The 26,614-nt window shown below is 46.3% G+C and overlaps 1 protein-coding gene across 1 annotated transcript in view; it reads left to right on the top strand.

The window, feature by feature from the left end:
* Positions 1 to 26,614, top strand: part of LOC146833841 (uncharacterized) — a 750,859-nt gene that overhangs the window by 613,211 nt on the left and 111,034 nt on the right. The window contains exons 38-40 of the mRNA XM_085599920.1: positions 18,941 to 19,007; positions 19,157 to 19,370; positions 20,457 to 20,508. Coding sequence (XP_085456046.1) covers positions 18,941 to 19,007; positions 19,157 to 19,370; positions 20,457 to 20,508 — 333 coding nt within the window. The remainder of the gene's footprint in view (positions 1 to 18,940; positions 19,008 to 19,156; positions 19,371 to 20,456; positions 20,509 to 26,614) is intronic.

Below are 26,614 nucleotides of genomic sequence, written 5' to 3'. Positions count from 1 at the left end.
CTCCCATGAGTAGCTCTGGGCCTACTGGCTGAAAAGCCTATTGGCAAACTAGGCCACAAGCTTGAAGGACTATGGCAAAAGGCACACTAGCTGGCTCCACAAAATGGCCGCCAGCCACATGGCCAGGCCACCCACAACAAGTAAGGGAAGACAGACAATGTAGGCCTGTGGTAAAAGCACATCACCTGGCTTCACTAAATGGCCGCCAGCCACATGGCCAGGCCACCCACAACAACAAGAAAGGAAAGACAGCCAATACAAGTCTATGGCAAAAGGACACTGCCTGGCTTCACAAAATGCCCACCAGCCACATGGCCAGGCCGCCCACAACAACAAGAAAGAGAAGACAGACAATGCAGGCCTATGGCAAAAGTACACTACCTGGCTTCACAAAATGGCTGCCAGCCACCCACAACAACAAGAAAGGGAAGACAGACAATGATGCAGGCATATGGCAAAAACACACTGCCTGGCTTCACAAAATGTCCGCAAGCCACATAGCGAGGCCACAACAACAAGAAGCATAAGCCAAGAGGAACAAAGGAAAGACATGCAGGCCTATATGACAAAAGCAGCACACTACTAAACTACCACCACAAAATGGCCACCAGCTACATGGCCTGTCACAGTCACAACTAGCAGGAGGCCTGTAAAACAATGAACTCAAGCAGGCCTATATATGGCCAGACAAAGGAGGCATGCTAAACAACACAGCTTTAATGCAAAATTGCAAAAACGAAAATCCACAGGGATAAAAAAGGTTTGCAAGTTACATAACAACCACACCACACACACACATCCAACAAAGGCATTTATTTAACACACAACAAAAAAGTGAAATACCCCCCAAAAAAGACTTTTTGCAATTCAATCCAATGCCATCCATGCCCTAAATGATGTTTTAATTCAACAGACACCACAGAAACAGTTGTTTCATGCACCCCTGAGTAGCTCTAGGCATACTGGCTGAAAGGCCTATTTATTGGGCCAGACTACTGGACTAGTGAATTAAATAAATATTGCAAATTGATTGCAAAAGTTGGAGAAAATGTAGTGAACTTTGCATTGTTTCCTTTATAAAACAAAACTAGTGGAAAAATGACATACAAAGAAAAACAACTAAGCCCCTTCTGAAACTACAGACCACCTACAACAATAAGTTGGAGACTCTGGGGCACTATCCTCCCCTTAAAAAAAAGTAAAAAAAGAAAAAGGGCTCTTTGCACAAAAAAGTACAGCCAAATGTCAATCTGAGGAGTTTTTTTCATCCAAATCATAATTTTCAAGAGGATTTTATGCCGCTCGAGAGATATTGTTCTCCAGATTGCAATTTCTGTGTGTTTGGCATCGCGATCTTCTCCTAACTTCCGCCGAATATCCAATGGCGTGTCTGACTGACGTATTCGCGATCGCACACTCTCATGGGATCATGTGGCCGGCTACCAAAATCTCGTGGCGCACGCGAACAGATAGGAAATCTCGACAGCGGAAGCAGGGATCCCAGTAAGTTGCTACTGCACGCACAAAAACGCATTTTGAAAGCGCGAACAAGAAAAAAACTCTGCTCCGCCACGGATCGCAGAGTTTTCGGTAACTCGCCGCTCTACGCGGAATGCGGAGTTGCCGAAAATCGGCAAACTCCGCGAGCGGAGCGGATTTCAACGCCCAGGGTTAGTCTTAACCCCTCAAGTGGTACCCCTCAGATCCTGGACCTGTGGAAGTAGTGTTGGCGGTACTACCTAAAACCTCAAACCTGTAACTGACGTTTTCTCCATTAAAACTGCCTGGAGAATCGACAGAAGACTGGGAACTACCTGCTAGTTGATCCGCCCAAGGTAGATAGCCAGTCAGTCTTAATTTGCTGTAGCGCCCGCTATTTTCTTCTCCACAGCAGCAAATTCTTTTTGCTTGGACCCCTCGACAAAGGTATCTGGCCTCATGGACCCCTCTTTGCAAATAGCCTCCAGCATTGTCCCGCTGGAGGAATGCAACTTCCCAAAAACTGTCTAAGTCCGAAGGAAAAAATCTTCAACGCGACCTCTTCCAGCTGCTCCGCTACAATAACAACCACCTCTCTGACACAACCTGCTGCCTTTCCCTGCTGACGACTCTATCTTCTCCAGAAAATCTTCAAGAATTTTTCTAAGTTCCAAGATAAATTTAAGACGAAGGCAAACCTGGTAGCTCTAACTAAACCGCCCTCCATTGAGGCTGACCTTAACTTGTGAATTTGTCCTGGTCTCGGGCAACCAGACCCCTGCAGTTGGCGCTTAGTTCTCTTTGGTGTTATTTTTCACTTAAAATTTGCAAAATTCAGAACTCCGGTTCTACACATTGGAATTAAGTTGTTTTGGTGCCATATTATTTATTAAAATTGATTCTATTTTTCTAGATTGGTGTGCCAATTTTCTTGTGTTGTGGTTTCATTCTATTACTGTTTAATTGTCTCTAAATTAAGCCTGACTGCTTTTGTGACAAGCTACCAGAGGCTTAACCACAGGTTAATTAGGTGACTTTTTGTGGTTCACCCTGATAAGGATTGTGTTTTCTTTTTTATTGAGGCTTCCAAATCTCTCAATTAATAACCCAATATCTTACAAGCAGTATCTATGGAATCTTCAAAGGCCACTCCAGGATAGATAACAAGCCTTCCAGTGTTTAAGTTCAATTCAAATAATCCACTGCTAAGAGATGTTGAGAATTTAGAAATAACAATTTAACTTGAACCATTCTAGGAATCACCTGACTTATCGAGAAGCTTCTTTGAGGACACAGAGCCCCTGATGCTTCCCAATGTTCTCTATGGTGTGTGAGTGCTGAGCCCCGAGCAGGAGTGCCGAGTGCCGAGCACAGTGATCAAAGCGTGCAACGCGAAGCGGGCAGCAAGCTCTCACCGTCCACCACGGAAGGGGGGCTGAATCGGCTTGGCCTGTCAAGGCCCCCGCAACTCTCACCACCGCATCTCATGCAAGCTCGATCTCGGGAGCTGCGGACCCGGTTCCTGGGTACTGCGGTCCCGCTCATGCTCACGCTCGTGGAGGCGGTCGCGTTAGGCCGGTGCAGCCTGTGAGGAGGGCGCTGTTAAGGTTGAGAAGCCTCAACAGTCTTCACCCCCTCATCAGGTGTACCCTCCTGCCTCATTCGAACAGTGGTACAAAAGGGGGTGGTGATGGACGGAGCATCAGAACCAATCAAACACTCACACCCAGTCAACAGATCTGGGTTTGATCCATCACCGTTCTTTAGCCCACTCTGCCACCCCAGTTCAGACATGGCCATATGCAAATCAGTCTGACCCTGTGCCTCATGGGAACAGTCCAGCCCGAACTGCCAAGCCATGCCTTCCCTGGACCGGAAACAAGCTTCCTAGGACCGGTTTCTGGCATTTCAGCCGTCTTCAGCCAGGCTTGCTTGAATCCAGTGGCAAAGTGAGCAAGGGACTCACGTCTGAGCATACCCTGCCAACTTATGGCGAACAAAGCGGTACAAAGTGGAGTTGGGGCCCTGCAAACCAGCATGTAGAGCTGCCTACTTGGGACCTGAGGCAGGGCTCCGCTGTTGTGTGTCCGTGGGACGGGAGGATGGCATCTAGGTCAAGCTGCACAATACCAGCTTCAGCTCAGCCCCAGCCCCACACACACGGTCTAGCAACCGGCAGAAGGCCTGTCATTGATAAGCCAACGACGCACTAGGAGGTGAGCTGCAGTCAGGGGCAAGGCAGCGACATCACAGCAGTGAATTTGCAGCAATCTAGATACTCAATAGCAAACTAACAACCTAGCTATTCAGCAAATTCAGCAGGAATCGAGCAGGTAAGGCTCAGAGCTGCGGAGGTTACCGGGGGTGGGGGGTGGAAGCGACCAGCGGTAGGCTGGGGAGGCTTGCTCTCTCATGGCGGCCTGCCCTGCTTAGTCCAGGCCACTAGCCCCTAATTTTCAAGCTGATCAATCCACTGGTCACCCTGTTCCAGACTACCAACCTCTAACCACGTCCCTCTCCAGCCTTTTACCCTGACTGCTTGAGGGTTTGAGGGGGCACACCCTTCAGGCAGACCTCAGGCCGGTGATTGGGACAGGATCAGGGCTAGAGCATGGGCCAGGCCAGGTTGCGGCAGGAGGAAATAGGGTTGTGGCGATCGCAGCTAATTGAAAGGGAGCTCCACAGCCGGTAGGGAGCTCTGCCACCCACCCCTCTCCCATTCTCCCTCAGCCTAGAGCACTCAGCACTCGACACCCAGCCTACCTCTGCTGACAGAAAGCAAAATTTGACTCCAGAAATGCCCGGTGGCCTTGGTGGTCTAGAATTTGGCACCAGGAGAAAGACTCTCTTTAAAGGATCACAGCTATTTTAAGTTAACACCATAAACTCACAAGGCTGCCGTGGCAGCGCAAGAGAACGAATCCAAGGAAATCAGTTGACTGGGACATGAGGTCAGGGAGATCAAGGGAGCCTCTTCCCCCTCAGCTGAGAGGAAGGAAACGCAAGAAGAAGGCACCGGAGAACCTAAGCGAGGCAGCACACCAGCAAGATCCGCAATTTCTCTCGCTCCAGCCATACAGAACACTCAATCTGCAAATTATGATGCCCAGCATGGGGCATGCCGGCCTCTTTCCCAGACAAAAAATCTACTCAAAATGTTTCTTCTTAAAAGATGCAGCCTCCAATATCTTCTCCTCCAGCAGTGGGATAAAAGGTCTCCAGGAACCCATTAGTCCATTGCCCTATATGCCCACTGTTTCTCAAGCCCCTCAAGCAAGGGAATAGCCCCAGGGAGGCACTCTCAACAAAATGAGACAGCAGTGGAACTGGCGACCTCAGAGGAGCCAGAGGAGTGCACCACTACCATCACCACAATGGCTCAGGACGGGGATTCCAGGATTCACAAATCAGGTGTGAGCACAGCAAGCCCAAGGAACAGAAAGACCCTAAGGCCAACACCAGCTCAAAAGCATCGATATTCTCAAGACTGGATTTCTCCCGAGTACACATGATCCAGCATGGCTGGCCAAGGAGATGATACCTTACAGTCAATCATTTAACGGGCCCATTCACAATCCTTCACCGAAACCTGCTAGGAAGATCAAGTTTTGTTATTCACACTTAGAATATTCTTGACTAACATCTTTCACTAATCAACACTCTTCCTCTGGTCGATGGACCATTAGATGAGTAGTTGATGGTGATATTGACATTAACTAACTAACTCACAGATCTTCGTGTAATAACCACATAGTCTGGGTAAAATTCATAATTTTTATCTAAATTCTCAGTTATAAATTGAGCGCTCACAGATACAAATTCTCAGTACGAATACCTTCATTCAATTCATAGGAGAGAAAAATTCATTTAGCATTCAATTTTTCGACACAAGCACATTCGACAATAAAATTGCATAAGAGTGGATAGTTGAAGAGACAGCAGATTCAAGATAAATTAAATTTGCAAAACATTATACAAATTCGAGGCAGACTCATAATTACCTAAAACGGAAATCTGGAAAATTAATCACCGGGCCAAAGCACCGATGGTGGTCTCCTGAATAGAATCAGGGGACAAAGACTATAGGGACAGGATCAGGACAGGACAAATACTTACTAATGTTCTTTGTAGAACCCGACGCACCGGGACACTTCCTTCTCTTACACTCTCTCCCCCCTGGAGGTTCTTCCAGAATCTTCAAATCTAATCAGATGTCACTCGGATCTGAATCTTCTCAGTCTGTTCCCTCTCTTTTCTTTTAGCAGCTATCATCTCTCTGCATCTGCATCATCTCCATCTGCATCTCTCTTGTCATCAATAATTCTGCACCAGACTCCCCCATCATTCTAAGTTACTCTAGTTATAGTCTTAATTCTGCATGTCCCACCCTCAAAAGTTGCGAATCTTAGTGAATTACTGTATGTGATTAGTTGGGACCCAGGAAGTTTCATCATACCATGCTTACGTTTTCACCTTTATTAGTACTTTTATTGTCTTACAAACCCGCCTCCATTAAGTCATTTTAACATCCTTTCTCATATGCATTTTGTTAATAAATTTATTAACATTCATAATACAGTCTTCATAGATGAGGGACACACAACACTGTGTTCTCACGATTTCTGTCCTTGACTCTTGCCCGTTGTTCAAATCTTCGGGCATCAGGTCACATTCATATAGAACTGCACATGCGCAACTCATCCGTCATTTGGACGACATCTTTACTTCTGTCATTGTCGCATTAGGCCAAAACGTACACTATTGAAAAAAGAATCAAAAACAGTTGTTATTTTCTTAAACATGTGATCCTTACTGTTCACCACCCTCTTCTACTCTGTCCCGTATTAATATTATATTTCTACACAAAAGCATTAATGATAGCAGCCTTCTTTTAAACTCAAGCAAGCAGATGCTAGGCATGTGGTTCCTCACGACCACTGCTTAGGTGTTCTTGCGCATGCGTAAGGGTTTTAGCCCTCCCAAAGCGAGTTAGTCACGTGTTTATTAAGAAATGCAGGTTCATGCATGCTCAGAGTAGTTTACGCACATTAAGCGAGTTTTAATCACCTCGCGTTTTAATCCACATTACTTCAAGCACACATAAAGCTTTTCTCCCCATTCCTGATGTCTGGTGTGTATTTAATTTCAGTCTACTCACAATTTTAACAGTTAGTAAACATTTAACGAGCAAGTTTTGTTTCTTGAATCCTTGCTCCATCACATAGCCGCGCTACAAGAGACGGACCGGCTGTTCAAATCTGTCCAAAAATCAGAACTTTGCTCTCGCGCTCAGGAGCTATCTCCGAGCACATAGCTGCACATATAGAGAAGGATCAGTCGCCTAAATTCTCTTGGCAACTCGTTCTTTTCGCCTACAATCCAGAAGCCCCCAGTGCTGCATCTGCATCCGGTAATAATGCTGAGATTGAGCAGCCAGTGAGTGGAAGGTTGGCTCTAGAAAACGCGACAAACATCCAGGCCTCAGGCCAACAGTTATCGCCTCTTCATTCTCCAGATTGCCAGTCAGAAATATCATCTCAATTAGCTGAACCTAAGCACTGCATAGAGCCAGTCCCAGAGAGAAAGAGAAGCAAGAGAAAGAGAAGCAAGAGGACGATCAGGAAGTCCTCTCCTATCTGGGCACCCATGAATGGTTGGATATGGTGGCCTCTTACTCGCAGGACTCCCCCAAATAGTACTTGCGCAGATCATCCTCAGCCAATCCCGGCAGCGACAGCAGAGACAGTAAAGCCGATACGGGAATGGATTCCAACAACAAAGCCCCCCTGAGCAATACAGCCCCACGGCAAAGGAAAAGCCTGTTCATCTCCCTGCTAAGCACCATGCAACGATCAGTAGAAGCTCTCCTGCACCAATCAGAAAAGATGGAGAGCCAACTGTCACTTTTAAACACACTAGCCCTATATGTGGGTAGCATAAATTAAAAACCTGAGGATCTTAACAATCTAATAACTCAAGCTCAACGAGATGCTAGCCTGATCTGTGGCTGCGGGCCTATCATTGAAAAGCTATCCTCCCTTCCAGCGGCATTGACCGACTTTGTGGAGGACCTGAAAAAAGATATGAGATCTCGCAACAACGCAATGATTAGTGATCCTGAAGTCTTCAAAATACAAAACTCTGCAAGAGAAGAAGTCAAAAATTCAAACACAGAGGATACAAGAAGTTCACCTGAAATGGTCACTGCTGAAGGACAAACACAAAATCAAGTTGCTGAAATGGGTTCAAACACCAAACAAAAGAGAAAACTTAGGAGGAAAGGTCGCAGCAAAAGATCTGATGCAAAAAAGCCAACTTTATATCCCCTCTTTTGCCCAAGGAAAAAACAACTGTCTCCAATCTGTCCAAACACAAACTCGCACACACCAAGCAGTGGACCAAACCCAATCCAAGGGGCCAGCTGCGGCAAAGAAGGACTCATAGAGACCACTGCAAAAATCAAAGCCAACACTGAAGCAATTAGCTTAATTACAGACACTACTCATCATGAAGGTTTAACTCCCATGACTGGAGCACAAGGTACACCGCTCTTAATTTCATACACTTCCATCAGTTACCCATCAAATGTCCCTCCCGAAACCATACGACAAGCCTACACAGGAAATTCAGAAGTATTGAGAGAAAGTGCAATAATTTGAAACAGGGGCAGCGAGATCAAAACGATTAAGCAAGTAATTCCGACGAGCGTAGAAGCGGACACAACAGGCAATTATGTGCTAGTAACCACCTGTCAAAATTGCACAATGAAGCAAGCATCAAAAACGGAAAAACCAGGCCTTTCAAGCAATCCACAGCCAGCGGATGCCAGGCCTTACTGCAGTGTCCCTCATCTGGAACTGACAACTGAAACAAACTCTGGCGTGGAGAGAAGAAAATACCACTCCTCCGCAGGGCCGTTACAGGGACCAGAGGGCCCAAGGGCAAACTTCTTCAGCTCTCCAACGGACAATTCCATCACGCTTCTGAAGCCAAAATTCAAATCAAAAGGGCCTTGGGATACCTTGAACAAAAGCAACATTTTGCAACTGATATCAACCATACCAACTCTAAGAGAAATAAGATCAACAGACCTGCTTTCAATAGAATTTTTCAAGCAAGATCAGCCCTTTGAGCGGGAGACCACCAAGGCTATGTGGGCCGTCACTTCTGAAACGCAAGGCTGCACCATATTTACAAGAATGTGGTGAAACCTTGCGTTTCCCCCTGCGATGGCGCTAAGTTTAGCAACTTAGCGCCAACTCAGGCACCCTTGCACCATAGTGCAATGGTGTCTGCGTGCAGGGGAGGATTGTTTATGTGTAGGAAGGTCCCCCTTTCTTCGCATAAACAATCCTAAAATGGCATTCTGTCACTTTCATGTGTGCTGCTTCATGCAGCATACATGAAAGTGACAAAATGAAATGTTTTGAAAGGTTTGTTCATGTACAGGAAGGGACACCTTCCTGTACATAAGCAAACCATGGCATTTTGCTTTTTCCATGTGCGCTGCACAAGGCAGCACACATGGAAAAAGCAAAAAAGAGGAGAAATAATGCATTTATCCTCGTTTCAACATGCTGCCTCCTATGTAAGCCACCCTTGTACATAGGGTGCAGCGTCAAAATGAATGGGTGTTGTGCCCACAGCAACACCCACTGCCCACCCCTTTCATGCTAACGTAGCGTGAAAGACGGCCTTAAATACAAGCCACGTTAAGTGGCTTAACTCTGCCTTGTACATAAGGCGCAGCCCCTATCGCCACCACAATGTCGGTAAAAGTCACGTTGTGGTGGCGATAGGGGCTTGTACATATGCCCCTAAGTTTGCCAATACAAGTGCCATGCTTCTCAATGTCTGCAGAAGCGACCTGGGCATTGCTGCTGCTGTAACCAGTGTTCATTAATTCATGGAGGCGATGAGGCCTAATGGCCACAGCTGCCACCCATGCAACTCTTCTCTATCCTTGCTCCACTGGCCAGCCTCACTCATATGTAATCCTTCTCTCCTTCCTTTGTGCTCCCATGGTCTGCCACCTTTCTCCCACCATTTATAATTTGTTTTGTCCCTCATCTTCATTCTATTCACTTCTACCCATGCCCTGCTCCCTCTCCTAACACAGCTCTTTACTGTCTTAAGAGTAGTCCTTAACAGCTCTCTCTCCACTTTACCTCTACTCTACCCTTTCTCTGCTGTTTTGTTTTTCTCCTCTCCATTCCTGCTTTCATTCCCTTATTGTCACATCTATCTCTCTCTCTCCCTCCCTCCTTCACACCTGGTGTGCCTTCTCTCCCCCGCTATATTTGGGTGACAGTCCTCTCTCCCTCTCTCCCTTCTTCCCTGCTCTCTCATCTTGTTGACATTTCTTTCACATCTTTCACTTCTTGGCCTGCTTTCTTTCGTCTCTCACCTTGACCCCTGCTCTCTCTCCTTTCTCAGGCCTCCACATCTCATCTGGTCAATAGACTAACACTCTGAGGGCTTGAGCAGAAGAGGCCCAAAGAAACATTGATCTCTTCCCTCAACATTTCCATTATTTTTAGGGTGGTCCGTATAGGCCATCATTATACTGTTAGGCACTTTAGTTCCGAGGATGATAACGAAAAAATGGAGGTACGAAATAATGTACCAGAGAGTGAGAAGCACACACCAAGAATTATCCTCTTACAACCCCTACTAGGAAAACATAGGAACAGCAGTTTAATCATAGTGATTGACCGCAAGAACATTTCTACCTCTAGAAAAACCACATAATTATGATAAGGAATTTCTGAAGAAAATGTAAAAACTTTGAAACAGGCTTTAATTTTACGTGCATTAGATTTTGAAAACATTAATTTTTTAATATAGAATTTAAAATGTGGCAAAATTGCAAAGATGTATTAAAAAATGCACATGTGGCAAAATTGCAAAGATGTATTAAAAAATGCACAGATTTAAGAACTTGCCCGCTCCATACTTTTCAAACATGTGGTTTATAACACTATTCCAGATTTCACAGATCAGAGTACAGTAACTTACTGTCTCTGGTAATGCCTGGACAGAGCAGGTGTCCCTGTAATGTGATTTATGCACAAAGAAAACCCCACAGTCGCTGCGGTAGAGTCTCAGCCTGGACCCAGCAATGCCAGGCTCAGTGCTGGGCCTCAGGGCGGACAGCATTTCCTTCTCTTCACATCAGGTTTTATTCAGCGATAGCAGAGCAGGAGGAGAGGCTTGATTACGCTAAATTGCACCCTTGTCTTCTTCCTAGAATTTAGCGCCGATGGTCTTTTATTTACCTACTAAAAGTGGTGGAGGGGAAGAAACACTTCATAACAATACGTCAATATATCATACCTGAAAGGACCACAGACTCCGACTTTGGGGTTGTCAATTTATTATAAAGCCAAGAATAATAAGATGTATACACATCTCAAAATTAACATATATAGATATAGAAAAATCAATACAGAGCCGATTCTATGAATATATGTGATTCGGCATGAAAGGAAGATAATAGTAAATTCCAAAATCATAATACAACTCAAAATGGATGCAGAGTCTAAATCTCTTTTCATTGAATATAAAACAAATCTGTCCCTACACTGTACTAAAAGGAGATGCTATCTAATACCCTTCCATCAATTCCCTAAGGTGTCAGCACGTGTTGACTTCCTAAGAAGTACTCACGTCAAATGGGTTAAAGTGCTTAAGGCTAAGAGCTAGTTCTAAGATGCTCCCTTCTCTCCGAAAGCTAGCAGAAGTCTGGGATCTCTGTCCCTGTGCATCATACAATAATAGAGTTCGATTGTTTCTGACTCATCCTGGTAAAACTTTCCATTGCAACTTTTTCTATGTGGCGAGTTTCATGATCTGTTAATTAATTTTCTTTGTTCATTAAGTCGACCTTGGCTCCCAGGCAAGCCAGACACGAAAGGCTTCCTCCCTTCTCGCTTCCAACTGTCTTCAAAGCATTCCTTGTATCTTTTCCTATCTGAAAATAACGAGTTGGCATTCCAACACCTTCAGTAGGATAAGAACACTGCTATTTCTTGAAAACAACATGCATTTAATTATTTATTTCTCGAGAAGCCAAGTAGGTGCAAAAACAACTACAGTCTTGGGCCTAAGAACTCATGCAACTTAAACCAAACACAGTTACATTATGTGGCTATAAGACTGTCCTGCACTTTATATATGCAGCCATTACGATACATACATAATCATACTATAACCTTTCAATATAATTAATGTTTAAATATTTCTATTGAATACATGTTAATGATCATAAAACACTGCAAACAATAGGAATACATGTGAGTGCATTTTAACCATGAGTATAGTACACCCACACAATATAAAGTGCTGAAAGCGCTCTATCAGGCTTGAGTTAGCAAGGTGACTCTTTCCAAACAGAGAGGATCCTACGACTGATCGTGGTGCGAACCCATCCTGAGTCACTTATGTGCAGTCATCTGTGCTCCCTGTGCGCAGCCCAGGTACAGTCTGAGCTCTGTAAGATGGTCATTGTAACTGCGTCTTGCTACCAGGCAGCTCAAAATGTATTGAATCCACCGGCAGAGTCAACTCTGCCAGTGAGTCCACTGTGCCACTGCTCCAAAACCAGTCTCTGGGCATCATTTAGCTCAGGTCCGGCAGAGCAGTCACGGGCTACCGGAGACTCAAGACAGGTGGCATGTAAAGGGAGACTGTCAGGGCGGGCAGCACAATACTTTCCTTGTACCGCATAGTACTGTCTGTGCCCGTGCTGCATGACAAAACACACCCGACCCAATGTCAGCGACAGCCTAATGCACATCAGCAATGCGCATTCAGCAAAATAAAAATTAGCACCAGCAGCCAACAGCATAAGTTAAGCACTAGTGCCATTCTCATCAGAAAAGGGTTCTTGCACAAGAATGGTAATAATTTTGAAGTACTGGGTATTTTAAGCCCAGCGGTGCAGGGGAACACACCCTATGACTTTGGGGTTCTTCCTGTTTCAGACCTACAGAAACAAAGAGTCTTCTGGGTGAAGTCGAAGATCAGTTTATTGGCTGCAGACCAATTACAGGCGTCCTAGAAGTACAACAGCGTGTATGTTCTCAGGAGACTGCTGAAAATCACAGAAACGGGCTTCTTCTTAAATACAGAATATCCTGCCTCAGGCATACATTCTTTAGTTTACGATATGGCCATTACACGTATACATTACAAACGAAAAGGCAGAGTCATGATGACCATCCCACATTCCAGTTAAGCCAGCCCGCAATTATTTACACAGCAAGGCTCAGATCCCACATCAGATATCGATAGGCCCCAATAAACATGAGCATCTCCTGTTTGGGAAACAAGCCATAAAGCAGGAACAGTCAGGTGCGAAAGAGATTAGCTGGAGGCTCGTGTAGGATGAAAAGACTTTATGGTGTGTCAAGCCCTGATGCTAATCACAGGTGGCCAGAGGGCGGGGAACTCGTGAGACCAGTTTGACCTGGGGCAGCGGAGCCAAGCTGCCCAGGTCACAGAAAAGTCAAAGAAAGGCACATGTGCTCTAAAAGGCCCGTATTCGCTTCATGCTATATAGCCTATGTGAGGGCAACCATAAGATGGCCACCGATACAAAATGGAACCCACGTAGTGATGTATAATAACGTATACACAGTGCATTCATAGCTAAAACGTTACACAAAGCACTTGTACATACCGCATTAACCATTCGCGGTTCACTAATACTGGGATAGACAGGGGTAGGGCCCTGCCTCCTACGCGGTCCCAAATTCTAAAGTACGACAATTTGGGGCTTAAAAGATCACACTTTTAATAAAGTTCACAAAATCTGATCTATTTATTAAAATGAAACTCATCAGTGTGTAAAAGAAACACGGATTTTTGAATTTTGAAAACACCTTTTCATTTTCTCGCCTGGCATTTGTTGCAAAATTGTCCCCCATCCAAACAAGCATTTGCAGTGCAATTGGTCTCGCATTACTGAAAATGTGAGCTATTTGCGCTGCATTAATATTTGCAACGCTTACAGGTCAAACGTTCAGTAATGCAAGACCTAGTGCATTGTAAATGCTTGTTTAATTCAGGGCTGCACAGTTCTGTGACCTGTGGGTCCAGTGATGCCCAGTGCTGTGTTCTGGGGTCCATGGATGCACAGTGCTGTAACCCAGGGCTCCAGGGTGCACTGGCTTTGTGTGATCTTGGCTTCAGGGGTACACAGTTGTGACCTACTTGTCCAGGGATGCACAGTACTGTGTTCTGGGGTCCAGGGATGCCCAGTGCTGTAACTCAGGGTCCAGGTTCCACAGTGCTGTGAGTTGGGGTGCACAGTTCTGTGACCTGCGGGTCCAGGGGTGCCCACTGCTGTGTTATGGGGTCCAAGGGTGCACAGTTCTGTGAACTGCTGGCCAAGGGATGCCCCGTGCTGTGTTCAGGGATGATCAGTGCTGTGACCCAGGGGTCCAGGGTGCACGGTGATGTGATCTGGGGTACAGAGCTAGGGTGGTCTCGGCCCTCTGTGCCCCTCCCGGGGGCGTGGAATCCTGGGTGCACGCACTCCCTTCGGGGGTCAGTCCAAACTTCGGTCTGTCGCAAGCACCTCCCCGAGCCCGGACTCCGCCGTTCGGATGTGGCGCCGGCTCTGACACACACTAGATGGCAGGTCCAGGACAGCTGGAATGAGAACGCCCCAGGGTTTGGAAGGGAGCAGGGTGGGATGTCCGGGGCCGAGGGGACAATGAGGCACTGATGCGGCTGCTGCCTCCCGCCTCGCCACAGGGAGGGACCTCACCACAAAAACCGAGTTTAGAGACATGCTCCACCCAGAACCACCACTAAAACTGTCTCCGGACATTATCCCCTCATTCAACCACACTCTCAGACCAGGATAGCGCCTCAAGATGCACACATGGAAAATACATGGAGACTGACTATTCTGGGGCACTGTATGAGGGGCCCTCATGATGGGGACAGCTGGTGCCCCGACCGCAGAATCTGGGACTGACGCCCTCGGTGGGCAGATTGGACTCGGAAAGTGGGAGGGGATTCAAGGGGGAAAGGGCTTTTCGAGCATGGTTCTGTGCTTTCTGTCCCAGCGCCTCATACGAAGGCGCGCACACTCCTCGAAGCTGCGCAAGCTTTAGGTTATTTAGCCTTTAATCCTTCTAAAGCCGATAACATGAGTTATTACAGCTAAGATTATAGTAATTACAGCTATGATTAAATCGCTCAGTGATAATTCATTAGTGGAGCGTGGCTCAGCGGTAAAGTGGTTTACCGCTGAGCTCCGCGCACACAAACTTACTCTCCGCCAGGCAGAGAGACGCTGGCGCCGGGATTACTCCCCCGAATCGAAAATGATCTTCTCGTCTCGGCTGAAGGAGTACAAGAATGCTATTACTGTGGCTAAATCATGCTACTTCTCAGGCAAAATTTTAAACTCATCCAATAAATCTAAAGATATTTTTTCTATAGTGGATGAATTATCCAACCCGGAAAGAGTCATCTTAGCCCCTCTCCCTTCTCAATCCTTGTGCGACTCTCTTAATCAATTCTTTGTGGAGAAAATCACCAAAATTAAAACTAGCATTTCCACCTCCCCACCTGCCCCTACATCCTTTTGTGTCCCCAGTTATTCTCCCACACACACCTTTACTCACTTCCCTCCTATTTCCAAGGATAACTTTCTCTCACTCCTACACAACGTCTCTTCTGGCTCTCCCAGCGATTGCTGCCCCCCCTCGGTCCTTCGAGAAGTTTTTACCGCCTGTCCTGACCCCCCCCTTGCTCTCTTGAACAACTCTCTAGCCATAGGGGAGGTTCCGGGACCCTTCAAACAGGCCGAGGTGGTTGCCATCCTCAAAAAACCTTCGGCAGACCCTTCCATCATGAGCAACTTTCGCCCTATCTCTCTTCTTCCCTATCTTAGCAAAGTTCTAGAGTCGCACGTCACTCACGCTCTCAGCTCCTTTGTGGAAGAATCTGGTGTACTGGACCCCCAGCAGGCTGGATTCAGACCTGCGCACTCAACAGAAGCCGTCATCCTTTCTGTTATGGAGGAACTGCGCAGGGGCGCGGACGTGAACATCTGCCAGGCCTTGGTCCTCCTGGACTTGTCGGCCGCCTTTGACACGGTCGACCATCAAATTTTGGTCGATCGTGTCAGGGAGGCTGGCATCCAGGGCACCGCTCTGGCCTGGGTCCGATCCTTTCTGACCCAACGCCATCAAGCTGTCAGACTATCCCAGTTTACTGCCTCCCAGGTCAAACTGTCCTGTGGTGTCCCACAAGGCTCTTCCCTCTCCCCCCTCCTTTTTAATTTGTATCTTTCCCCACTTATCCGTGCCCTCCGTCAGTTCAATGTCACAGCATTCAATTATGCTGATGACATACAACTAATTTTCAACATCAACTCCTCTGCTGACTCTATTGCCACCTTTCAAAATACCCTGTGCTTTATCAGCAACTGGATGAGCTCAAACCATCTGAAGCTCAACCCCGACAAGACCGAACTCGTTCTTGTCGGGGGTCCCCTCAACCCTTGGGATTCTTCTTTTTGGCCTCTCAGCCTTGGCAGTCCACCTAGCCCCGCCAACTGTGTTAAAAGTCTGGGAGTCGTCATCAGTAGTAATCTCTCCATGACGCCCCAGATTAGCGCGGTAGTCTCCTCCAGCCATTTCCAATTAAGGAAAATTAAGAAAATCTCCCGGCTACTTACTTCCGAGGCTCTTACCTTGGCCCTGATGGCGCTTGTAATTTCGAGATTAGACTACGCCAACGCGCTCTATGTAGGCATCCCAGCCTACCAACTCAGGCGGCTTCAGCTGATCCAGAATCAGGCTGCCCGCCTGATCCACTTCCTCCCTAGAGATCATCATGTCCGTCCCCTCCTAAAGAGCCTTCATTGGCTCCCTGTAGCCGCCCGCTGTAAGTTCAAGCTGGGTTGTATCATTTACAAATCTCTAGCCGGCCAGGGCCCCCTCTTTATTTCTTCCCTTCTTCAATCCTACGTCCCTTCCCGCACTCTCCGGTCTTCCCAAATGGTCTTGCTTTCCATCCCTAGATATAAGAGGAAGAAACACGGCGGGCTCAAGTTCTCCTTCCTGGCCCCCACTTTTTGGAACTCCCTCCCCTTGTCCCTGAGATTGACCACTTCGTACCCCAGCTTCAGATCTGCCCTTAAAACTTTTCTTTTCACAGAATCTTATTAATAAACGGCCTTTGCGCTATCTTCTGCTCTCTCTACTTTGGCGCCAAGAAACCTAATGGTGTTAGTTGCGCCCTTATAAATTTATTTAACATAACATAACACCGTCAACCGAAATGCCTCAAGGCGCTTTCTAATCGACAGCACTATATAACCTCACACCTTACAACCATGTAGAGGAAATGGAGTAGCATATTGCAGTACTACCCAAAAGCGCTTCGAGGCTTTATGAGGGTTTCGCACTGGTATACATTTGATACACTATCACTAGGCGATGGAGCGCAAATAATTTTAAAAAATGGGCACGGCGATGACTGCCAGCAGCGAGGGTGGTCACAGAAAGCCACACTTCTCTATTACAAGAAAGAGCCTCTTATCCCTGCAATGCTGAAACACAACAGTTTTTTCTAACCCACCCATTCCCGCCGTCTCTCCCACAAGCACTTCCTCTGTACTGGAGAAGTAGCCGTACCCTCGCCTCCTGTCAAAATACCGGTGGAAAATAATGCGCCGGGGCTCGCCCTCGCAACTGCTTCTGTATGCTAGGCAGAGCAGACAGGAGGCCAGTGTCCACTCTACTTACCAAAACCCCATTCAGAGACCAAACTACTATAAAACAAGGGTTCTCTGACATACACCCTTCAAATCAGGTCTGTTCGACTACGTATGGTCTGTTTACAACACTGACTTGCAGGGTAAAAACACAAACTCATTAAAGTTCTTCACAGAGTCAAACGGGGTTAAAAGTTAGCCCAGTCCATTTAAGCAAAAACTGTGTAGCAGCATTTAGGGGACCGCCAGGCTCTGGCTAAGAGGAGCATGTATCATGTTCCTAGGGAGCAGACAGCTTAAAGTAGGGTTGTTTCTATTGAAACAAGCATTTGCAATGCAATAGGACTCACATTTACTCAAGACCTATTGCATTGCAAACAGGATAGCGGGCGGGCGAGTAGGCACAAACAACGGAGGGGGGGCCCGAGAAGGCACGGACTCGAGGTAAAGGGGCCAGTCGCCATGTAAGGATACAACTGCCGACATGGCCATCGTAAGGTTGGACTAACAAGCCTAAAACCAATCGGAAGGCAGCATTTAGTCCCGACAAAGACACACACTAATGAAAAAGATGGGTGGAGAGTGGGCTGAGCTTTTACGGAGCTTCCACTCCATACTGAATACTGCATGCCTTGCAAAGCGAGCAGCACATGCGCGCTGCCCCTATAGGCTCGACCTAAAAACGACAGTAAGAAAAAGTGTGACGATGTTTCTGCCCTGATGCGTGCTGCGAGTTGAAAGGCTGTGTTCAGTATCTGTCGCAGGCAGATTACACCGATCAGTGGTCCTCCCGGTGATCAGTGTGTGCCAACATTTATTATATTGCCTACAGCTGGTTCCTTGTCTCTTTTGTGCCTCTGTTGCAGGAAACGGGATGAGGCACATTCTGAAGCGACAAGCTCAGTCTTAGGCTGCGAAACCATGCAGGATTTAATAAGTGTTATAGAAATATAATCAAAGGCGAGGCACTCCGCTTTATCATGACTCAGTTTTGCAATAGTAACCAGTTGCTACGTTAGTAGAAGGACAAAAGACCAACAGTGCCATAGGCTGCTGATTTCTTTTTGGGTGGAAATATGTAGTAGGTACTATGAAATACCGTTTATTGGTTCAGATAGTGGCTGAAGGAATGTAATAAGAACTTTGAACCACACCTGATGTACTGTGAGACAGAAGAAATGTCACCTTATGCAATGTTGGAGGTAGCACAGTGTGTTTCCAAGTCATGAGTGCAAACATTAGAAACTGGATGGACTTTTAGGATTCTAACGCCTAGCACAAAATGTCCACTGTTCATGCTCAAAGGTTAAAAGACATCAAAGACCGACAGTGTAAGACAGAGTATAGCATTTCCTAGCTTTAGGCATGTGCTTCATTGTTTTGTTTTCATGATGAGGACAGTTTGAAGGAATTTATGAACCAACCTTCTCGTAAGATCACTAGCTGAGCCATTTCCAATGTGAGATGACACTATCAAACTGGCACACAATCTTCTTTAACATTAATCTCTTGGCCCAACACCATCCAATGAATCTTTGACCTGAAAATCACTTCTCTCAAGATTGATTCCATGAAGGAATCTAGTAAAAAACAGCAGTAGTAGATGTTTGCTCAATAGTTGAATTCAAGGCACAAGCAGCTTATTAAAATGAGAGCTGATTAGCTGTTACTTTAAAAGACAAAAATTATGCCCATTAACACATGGCTCTTCCCTTCTAGAGTTATTTGCCCAGAAGGATGCCTGAAACAGGAAGCCGTAGTGTGGGGGACTGATATCTACACAGACGTAAGTTTATGTGTTGAACACCTCCGTATAATGGCCAATTGGTTTTTGTAACTACAGGAAATATGGCAAATTATGCAAAATTTGGCCAAGTGAAGAAAGAGGTGAATGTGAAATGTTGTATTTCATACCCTTTGATGCTTCTCCCTCAGGACTCTTCCATCTGCAGAGCCGCACTCAACGCAGGGAAAGTCAGCAATGCTGGGGGCAGAGTGAGGATGGAGAAGAAGCCGGGACAAGGCAGCTACCAAGAATCCACACGGAATGGGGTAACAACCCGGAGTTATGGTGCCTTTTCTGGATCTTTCGTATTTACCTCAGCCAGCATTGTCTTCCCAACCACAAGCCCTACTCAGCCTCCTGAAGGTAACACTGAGCAATCCATCAAGTGTGTAACTGTTGATATCTTCACAACTGTCTTTTATTTACTATTATGTATTATTCAGTTCTGCCTGTAATGTCGTTAAGCAGAACAGGGTACAGTGAGGTGTTAAACGATGAAGTTGTGAAAAGCAATTGTATAGTTTACAAATGACATTTTAGGTTTTGGAGGTAAAACTTTGATCATTTTGGAAAACAGTTTGGGGGATATGTACAATGAAGTGGCGGAGCATGTTGTTAGACTCCTGGGCTTAATGGCACTCTCCGCCACTTCGGTGCAGCCTTGCATTTCCCCTTGAGATGGCGCTAAGTTTAACACCATAGCGCAAACGCAGGCACCCTTGCACCAGAGTGCAAAACAATTTACATTGCGCGCGCTGCATCGCCGAGTTGACGTTGCAGCGCTCACAATGTACATTTTTTATTTATTTATTTACTTAACTCCCTTCTGCAGGAGTTTACTACCCCCCGCCCCACCGCCCCGGCGAGCTGCCACTGATCTTCTTGCCTTTCAATGGTCAAGTGTTTGCTGTTCCCTGGTTCTCTTAGAATAGCTTCTGACAAATGAATACTGAAACTTCAGCGATACCTGTATGTACAATGAAGTGGCGGAGCATGTTGTTAGACTCCTGGGCTTAATGGCACTCTCCGCCACTTCGGTGCAGCCTTGCGTTTCCCCTTGAGATGGCGCTAAGTTTAACACCTTAGCGCAAACGCAGGCACCCTTGCACCAGAGTGCAAAACAATTTACATTGCGCGCGCTGCATCGCCGAGTTGACGTTGCAGCGCTCACGATGTACATTTTTTATTTATTTATTTATTTACTTAACTCCCTTCTGCCGTATGCAGGAGTTTACTACCCCCCGCCCCACCGCCCCGGCGAGCTGCCACTGATCTTCTTGCCTTTCAATGGTCAAGTGTTTGCTGTTCCCTGGTTCTCTTAGAATAGCTTCTGACAAATGAATACTGAAACTTCAGCGATACCTCTGGATTTTACTCTTGAAACTGTTCATAACAGGTCATCTTTTCAGATGCTATCCAAGTTTGGTAATTGTTTTCTCTTTTCTTCAGTTTCTGTTCAGTGCAGCACCACAGCAAGACAGCTAACTCAAAGTACAGCAGAGTGAGTACAGTTGTCTTTCTTTATACAGGAGTACATTACATATTTGTATTCATTTCCCTGTGGGAGCCTATCAAACCCACTTGACCTAAAATCATATTCTTTAACATTCAGTGACCAGGCGATAAAGCACTATACACTTCCATAGAAAACCGTTACTGGCTAATTACATCAACCTCATCCAAAACAAGACTTTATCCTAGGTACCCAGATGCCAGTTGTGTGAGGCTGGAAAATGCTATTTTTTTTAGAGAAAACAAACATGGATTCTGGGATGAAGAGGAGTGGTTTAAAGGGACAGCACTGACACAAGGTTGTAGGTAACTGGGTTTTTCTTGCAGTAGTCCCCTCACCTTTTGCCTAGTATTTGGTGGCACTTTGTCTAAAGTGCCCTTGGCTCCTGCAAACCAGGTCCTCAGTGCCAGTGTTCATTCCCCAAAACAAGAGAACTGGCTAATTGATCCCCAATTGGCCAGACCTTTATCACCTCTGTAGGACCCTAGTATGTGGTACCTCTAGTACCTAGGGCATAGGTACTAAGAAGTGTCCCTAAGAGCTGCAGCATATCTTGTGCCACTGTAAGGGATCCAGCGCCTTGTCATACAGGCTGCCACTGCAGGCTGTTTGACAAGGCGCTCTAAAAAGTGAAAATACGACACGGCACAAACCTGTGTGACATGTCCCCTAACATTGCATGTAATATTTGTAAGTCACCCCTAGACCAGGCTTTATCACCCTAAGGCAAGATGCATTATATCTCAAGTGAGGAAGTATCTGTATGAGCAGATATGCCCCTGTGTTGTCTAGTTCCATTACTAGGTATTACAAGTGAACAGGGAAGTCATCTTAATGTATGTACTTGGCACTAGTAAAAAAAGAGCTTCCCAGCTACATAATGTCTTCACCTAAACACATGGTGTTTAGGATCGAACACCCAGCATTAATAACTCACATTGATGGATTTATTAATACATGCATCCGGGGGTACCTTAGAGGTACACTTTGAATCCTACTAGTCATTTAATTTACTGGCTGACTAGCCCAGTCCAGCTTGCCACCACAGATGAGTTTCTGACCAAAGAGAAGTGAGAGCCATGCTCTCAGAGGTCAGAAGCAATGCCTGCTTTGGCGGGAGGCGTTTACACCTCTTCCTCCGCCAGGAAGGCTAGTAAATCAGCATATCAAGTCAGGAGGCTTCAAAGGCCTATGCCACCTTTGATATGGGACCCAAAGCTTCCCCAGATAAGGGAAATGCTACGCCCGTCCTGGGCACATCTTGCACCGGGACAGGTGGAGAAATGAACTCAGAAGGCGGTTCACCCTCAGGCAAGTGCCACCCCTAAGGTGGGCTATCTGAAGTGCGCACGACTAGGAAGATTCCAGCATCTTAGTTTTTGGCTGGATTAGGTCCTCTGGGGGAGGGCTATACTCATTTCCCACAATAAGTGGTCAAAAAGAGGGTGTAGTCACCTTAAAGGAAGGTAGACCATTGGGTACTTCCATAGACTCACTTTTACGTCCCTAAATACAGTATTTAGGTGGCACACCTGTGTCGTGACCGCAGATTTGATTGACAAAAAGGAGTGGACAAAGAAGAATGCTGATCCAAGAACAGAGGAGCACAACTGACTTGGCGCCAACCCGGTCTGCCTGCTGCACCTGACCCTCGTGGAGCAATTGATTTGTCCTGCCACTGTGCAGACTCAAAGAAACCCGGAGGGCTGCAAGTGCTTCACTAATCACCAGAGAAACTCCCTTGGTGTAGAGGAGGTATTGCCCTCTAGCAGTATGCACCAAAGAAGCAAGGTCTGGTTCACCGTCCTACTGCCTACTGGTACTGCTGATGTGAAGCCACCAAGGAAGAGGTCAGTGTGCTTCTACAGTTCAGATCCGACCTCCCTCCAAGTGTGGGGCTATCCGGACAGACTGAAGCTGCGCAGTGCCAATACCTGGGGTACCGAACCCCTTGCTGCAACCAAGTTTTGTTGTGCTCAGTCTTCCCACCAACACCAAGGAAAACCAACCTGCACGTTGAGGGGCTTCATGGACAGTGAGACCCACAGAAAGAGTAGCCCAGCTGTCCTGTTTGGCCCCCTACTGCAGAACCAAAGACAAAGAATGAGTTCCCGAACGCCTCCACCCGAAACATCAAAATGCCTCTGCACCCACGCCCCTTAGTCCAAGGGAGGTGATGGTGTCGATAGCATGCTGAGACCTACAAGAGCCAAGCCCTAACTTGGATCTGGCCAGACTGGGCTTTCAGTCGCCGCCTGCAGCCTCTTTCTGCAGCCCCCCTTCAACCGCTAGTGACTCCAGCACTCGACCCTACACCAAAAGACACCATAGCACATGAGCCTGATAGCCTGAGGATAAGTACCAACAGTGTCTCTATGCGCCCGAGCATTTCCAGGGTCGAACCCCCATGTTGGTTCCCCCAGACTGGACACCCCATCCCTGCTTGCAGCCTCTTTCTAACTGGACCGATCTCCATTGAAGTGAAAGGGGCACCTGACGCTGTAACACACATCTGCAGCCAGACGCCTCATAGCCTCCCGAGGTGACCTGTTGGTGTGGCCTTGGACTTTGCTCCATACTCATCTTAAGTCCAGGATAAGGGTCCTGTAAGTTGCTGACAAGTGCCCAAATGCAATACATGTTTTCCCCAATAGGATAACATTACCACTCCAGAAATTACACTGTCAACTTTTGAAACATAGAAAAATTCATAACTCGAAAAGAACTTACCTGATTCTGATGATTTTGGTATCTACAGTCATATAAAAAGACGTGTTATTTTTTTATAAATTGGTGTTGGATTTCTTTATTGAGTGTGTGTCTCACTTACTGCCTTTTCGTGTGGCATAAATCAGTGGCGGCTGGTGACATTTGAAAGTGATAAGGGGATGAGTGTTGCATTGTGAGGGAGCCAGACTGACTGAAGGTGGGTTTCGGGTGGGGTTAAGGGGCTTCCCCGTGAGAAAATGTTGAAAAGAGGCGTGGCAAATGGAGTATTTTAAAGCAAATTTGAGAAAGCAAGAAAAGCAATTGTGAACATGAAATTTGGAAATATTTAAACACATTAAAAATTACCCCATAAGGTCTGACAGGCCAGTTTTTACATTTGATTTCCTGGATATTAAGAGAAACATTGCATACAGCAAGCATAAATGCATGCTCTCTCCCCTACCTTGTAAAAAAGAAATACTGCCCTGATTTGAAAACTTAGCCCCACCCCTGTTTTTTTTCTTAGCTATTAATTCAGTAATGAGTCCCCTGTAATTCTAATACCTGCCCCACAGTTTATTTTCTGCCCAGGTCCAAACATGCCTGCTGCAATTATCTTTGAGGAGGTAAGAAGTGAGATGCAGGCATTACTAGCAGTCTTCCAGTGTCTAAATTCCGTGACTGTTAGCGGGCATTACTTTCTTGAAGTTACCATCAGTCACAATAGGATTTGATGCAAAGAGGATGAGGCTCTTTTTGTGCCCACATCATTTCTGTAAGCAGAAATGCTACATCTGTAATTCGTGGGATAAGCTTTGGAGGCTAGTGGGACCAAAAGGGCAGAGGTTTTTTTATGGGTAGAAAAAGCCAGAGAGGGAAATTAATTTACCCTGACGGCTTCCTATCTGTTCCAAATGTGTTTTATATTGCACCAGGCAGCCTTGGACCATCCTTCATTTACAAACGCGCACACTTATTTACCAAAATAAATAATAATAGTTTCTCATTGTGGGCAATGAAACGCCGGTTCTAAAATACTATAATTGCCGGCGAGCAGCAGTAATGATTCATTTGGGGAAATAAGTGTGCGTATGGTAGATTAACACCCAATGTTGTAATGCAAATATTAAAGTACTGGTGAAATGGAAGCTGGAACCCAACGATGTAAGCATTCCCTAGGAAAGTGGCACGCGAGGCTGTTTTTTCTATTTTATTTCTTTAACATGAGAAACGCAAGGTCGACTTAACTTTACTAAAGAATGCATTGCTAGCATACAGTGTTGGTTTATAGCTTCCACTTTCTCCTTTACTTTTATATTTGCGTCAGGCAGCATATCCTGCACACACTTATTTGCTGAAATAATCATGATATCTGCCTGTTGTGGGCAGTGAAACGCCGATAAGTAGATAGTGTCAGCTTTATCGGCATTTCATTGCCCACGAAGATGAGCCATCATGCTTTATTTGGGAAAATAAGTGTGCGCCAAGGCGATTCATGTCCAAGACTGTGTTGTAAAGTAATCGGAGAGGGGGGGGAAAGTGGAGGCTGGAAACGTAGACAGAGAGCAACGAAGGTGTGCCCGCTCCAGTGCTACCGAGATCCGACCTCGAGACAAACAAAACTGACTCCATCCGAAGAGAAAATAAAATTCAACTGTCACGTCTTCCTGGTTTTCTAAGCAAGCAGGCTGAATATATTTTTTAATCTATGTACGAGTGACAAATCAACAGTCATGGCCAGCATGACGGGCGGAGAGGGGGGTGGGGATGTAAATGGGGTCATCGTGGGGGGCATGGGGGGAGGCGGGAGGGGTTTAATTAAAGAAAATAAAATTTACCGTCCTGCGCCACCTCCACTTCTAGATGGGTCCCGACTCCCGCTCCCGCCGTCCGTCCTGCAGCTCTCGTCACCAACATCAAGGAAAGGCAGCCTCCCTCCCTCCCCAATCACAACGCTGCAATGGCAGCATTGTGATTGGTGAGGCTCAGCGGAGCGCGCCCCACCCGGGCCATTTTCTCTCTATGTAGGCTGCTGCACAGCAGCCTACATAGAGAAAAAGGTAGAGTAGGCGGTCCTGCTCAAGGGCAGGGGGGGAGTGGCTTGCTCACTGTTGTGGGTATTGACTGAAACAATCAGTATGCACAAAAGCGGTCAAGCCACTCCCCCCTGCCCTCGAGTAGGACCGCCCACCCCCAACCAGGCACTTCTGCTTTCTAGCGGTGCGAGAAGGCAGTAACATAAAATGGTAGTTATGACCATTTATGTTTTTGCCTTCTTGCACGGCGAGAAAGCAGTGAGGCGACACCCCCACGCCCCAATGGGGGAGCCACCACTGCAATAAATGCTTAGTGCTACCCTCTGATATGCCCAACTGCTCACCCACACTATCACAAAAGAGAGCAGTCAGTCAGTAAAACCTTGTTTGATTTTTCATGAAAATCACAAAAGTATACACATAAGAATACATAAAATGAAAAATCATAAAAGGACAAGTAAGGTTCTATGAAAAGTCAAATGACATATAAAAATCACAGCATAAAACAGCCCAGGTGAAAGCACTCGCTACAAATGAATGAATGAATATACATTTCTAAAGCGCATTGCTACCAGAAGGCCTGCCAGCGCTAGAAGCAGAGTCATCACTGTGCTACAGGCAGGCATCATGGAAACAGAAAAGTTTTCAAGAGTTTGGGAAAAGACAGATAGTTGTCCTCCAGACGAATGTAGTTAGGTAGCTGGTTCCAACATTTCGCTGCGATATATGAGAACATGCGTCCACCACTCCGAGATCTATTTATCCTGGGAACAACTGCCAGATGTTTGTTCCCGGTGCGCAGAGGTCTTTTGGAGTGATAGGGGGAGATGATAGATTGAAGGATCGGTGGACCCTTAGCCGAAAGAGTCTTACGGACGATGCACAGTGCCTTAAACTGAATTTGTTCCGCAACCGGAAGCCAGTGGAGAGAGGCGATGTGCGGTCTTGCGGATTCCCGATTAGGGCCCTGCATAAGGAGACGTGCTGCACAGTTTTGTACAGTTTGTCGTTTTTTGATAGTTGAGCACGGAGAACCTAAATAAAGCACATTGGCGTAATCAAGTTGGAAAAGAATCAGAGCTTGAACCAACAGTCTCCTTGCATTGAAAGGCAGCAGAGGGAGAAGTTTTCTAATCACCTTCAGGATCCCATAGCAAGTACCTGCCACCCTCCATGCTTGCTCCTTGAAGTTTAGGTTATGGTCCAGCCAAACCCCAAGGCTTTTAATCTGATCTTTGGGAGGAGGCATAACGCCTAAGCATCTGGGCCAGAGTGAGCTGGCATCCAGGGTAGAAGTTTACTTGAAAACATCAACTCCGTTTTAGCCGCATTGAGTTTTAAAAATGAGC

Source organism: Triturus cristatus, chromosome 4_2 (assembly GCF_964204655.1).
Source record: "Triturus cristatus chromosome 4_2, aTriCri1.1, whole genome shotgun sequence".
NCBI lineage: Eukaryota > Metazoa > Chordata > Amphibia > Caudata > Salamandridae > Triturus > Triturus cristatus.
This window is presented reverse-complemented; position numbering and strand designations above follow the sequence as displayed.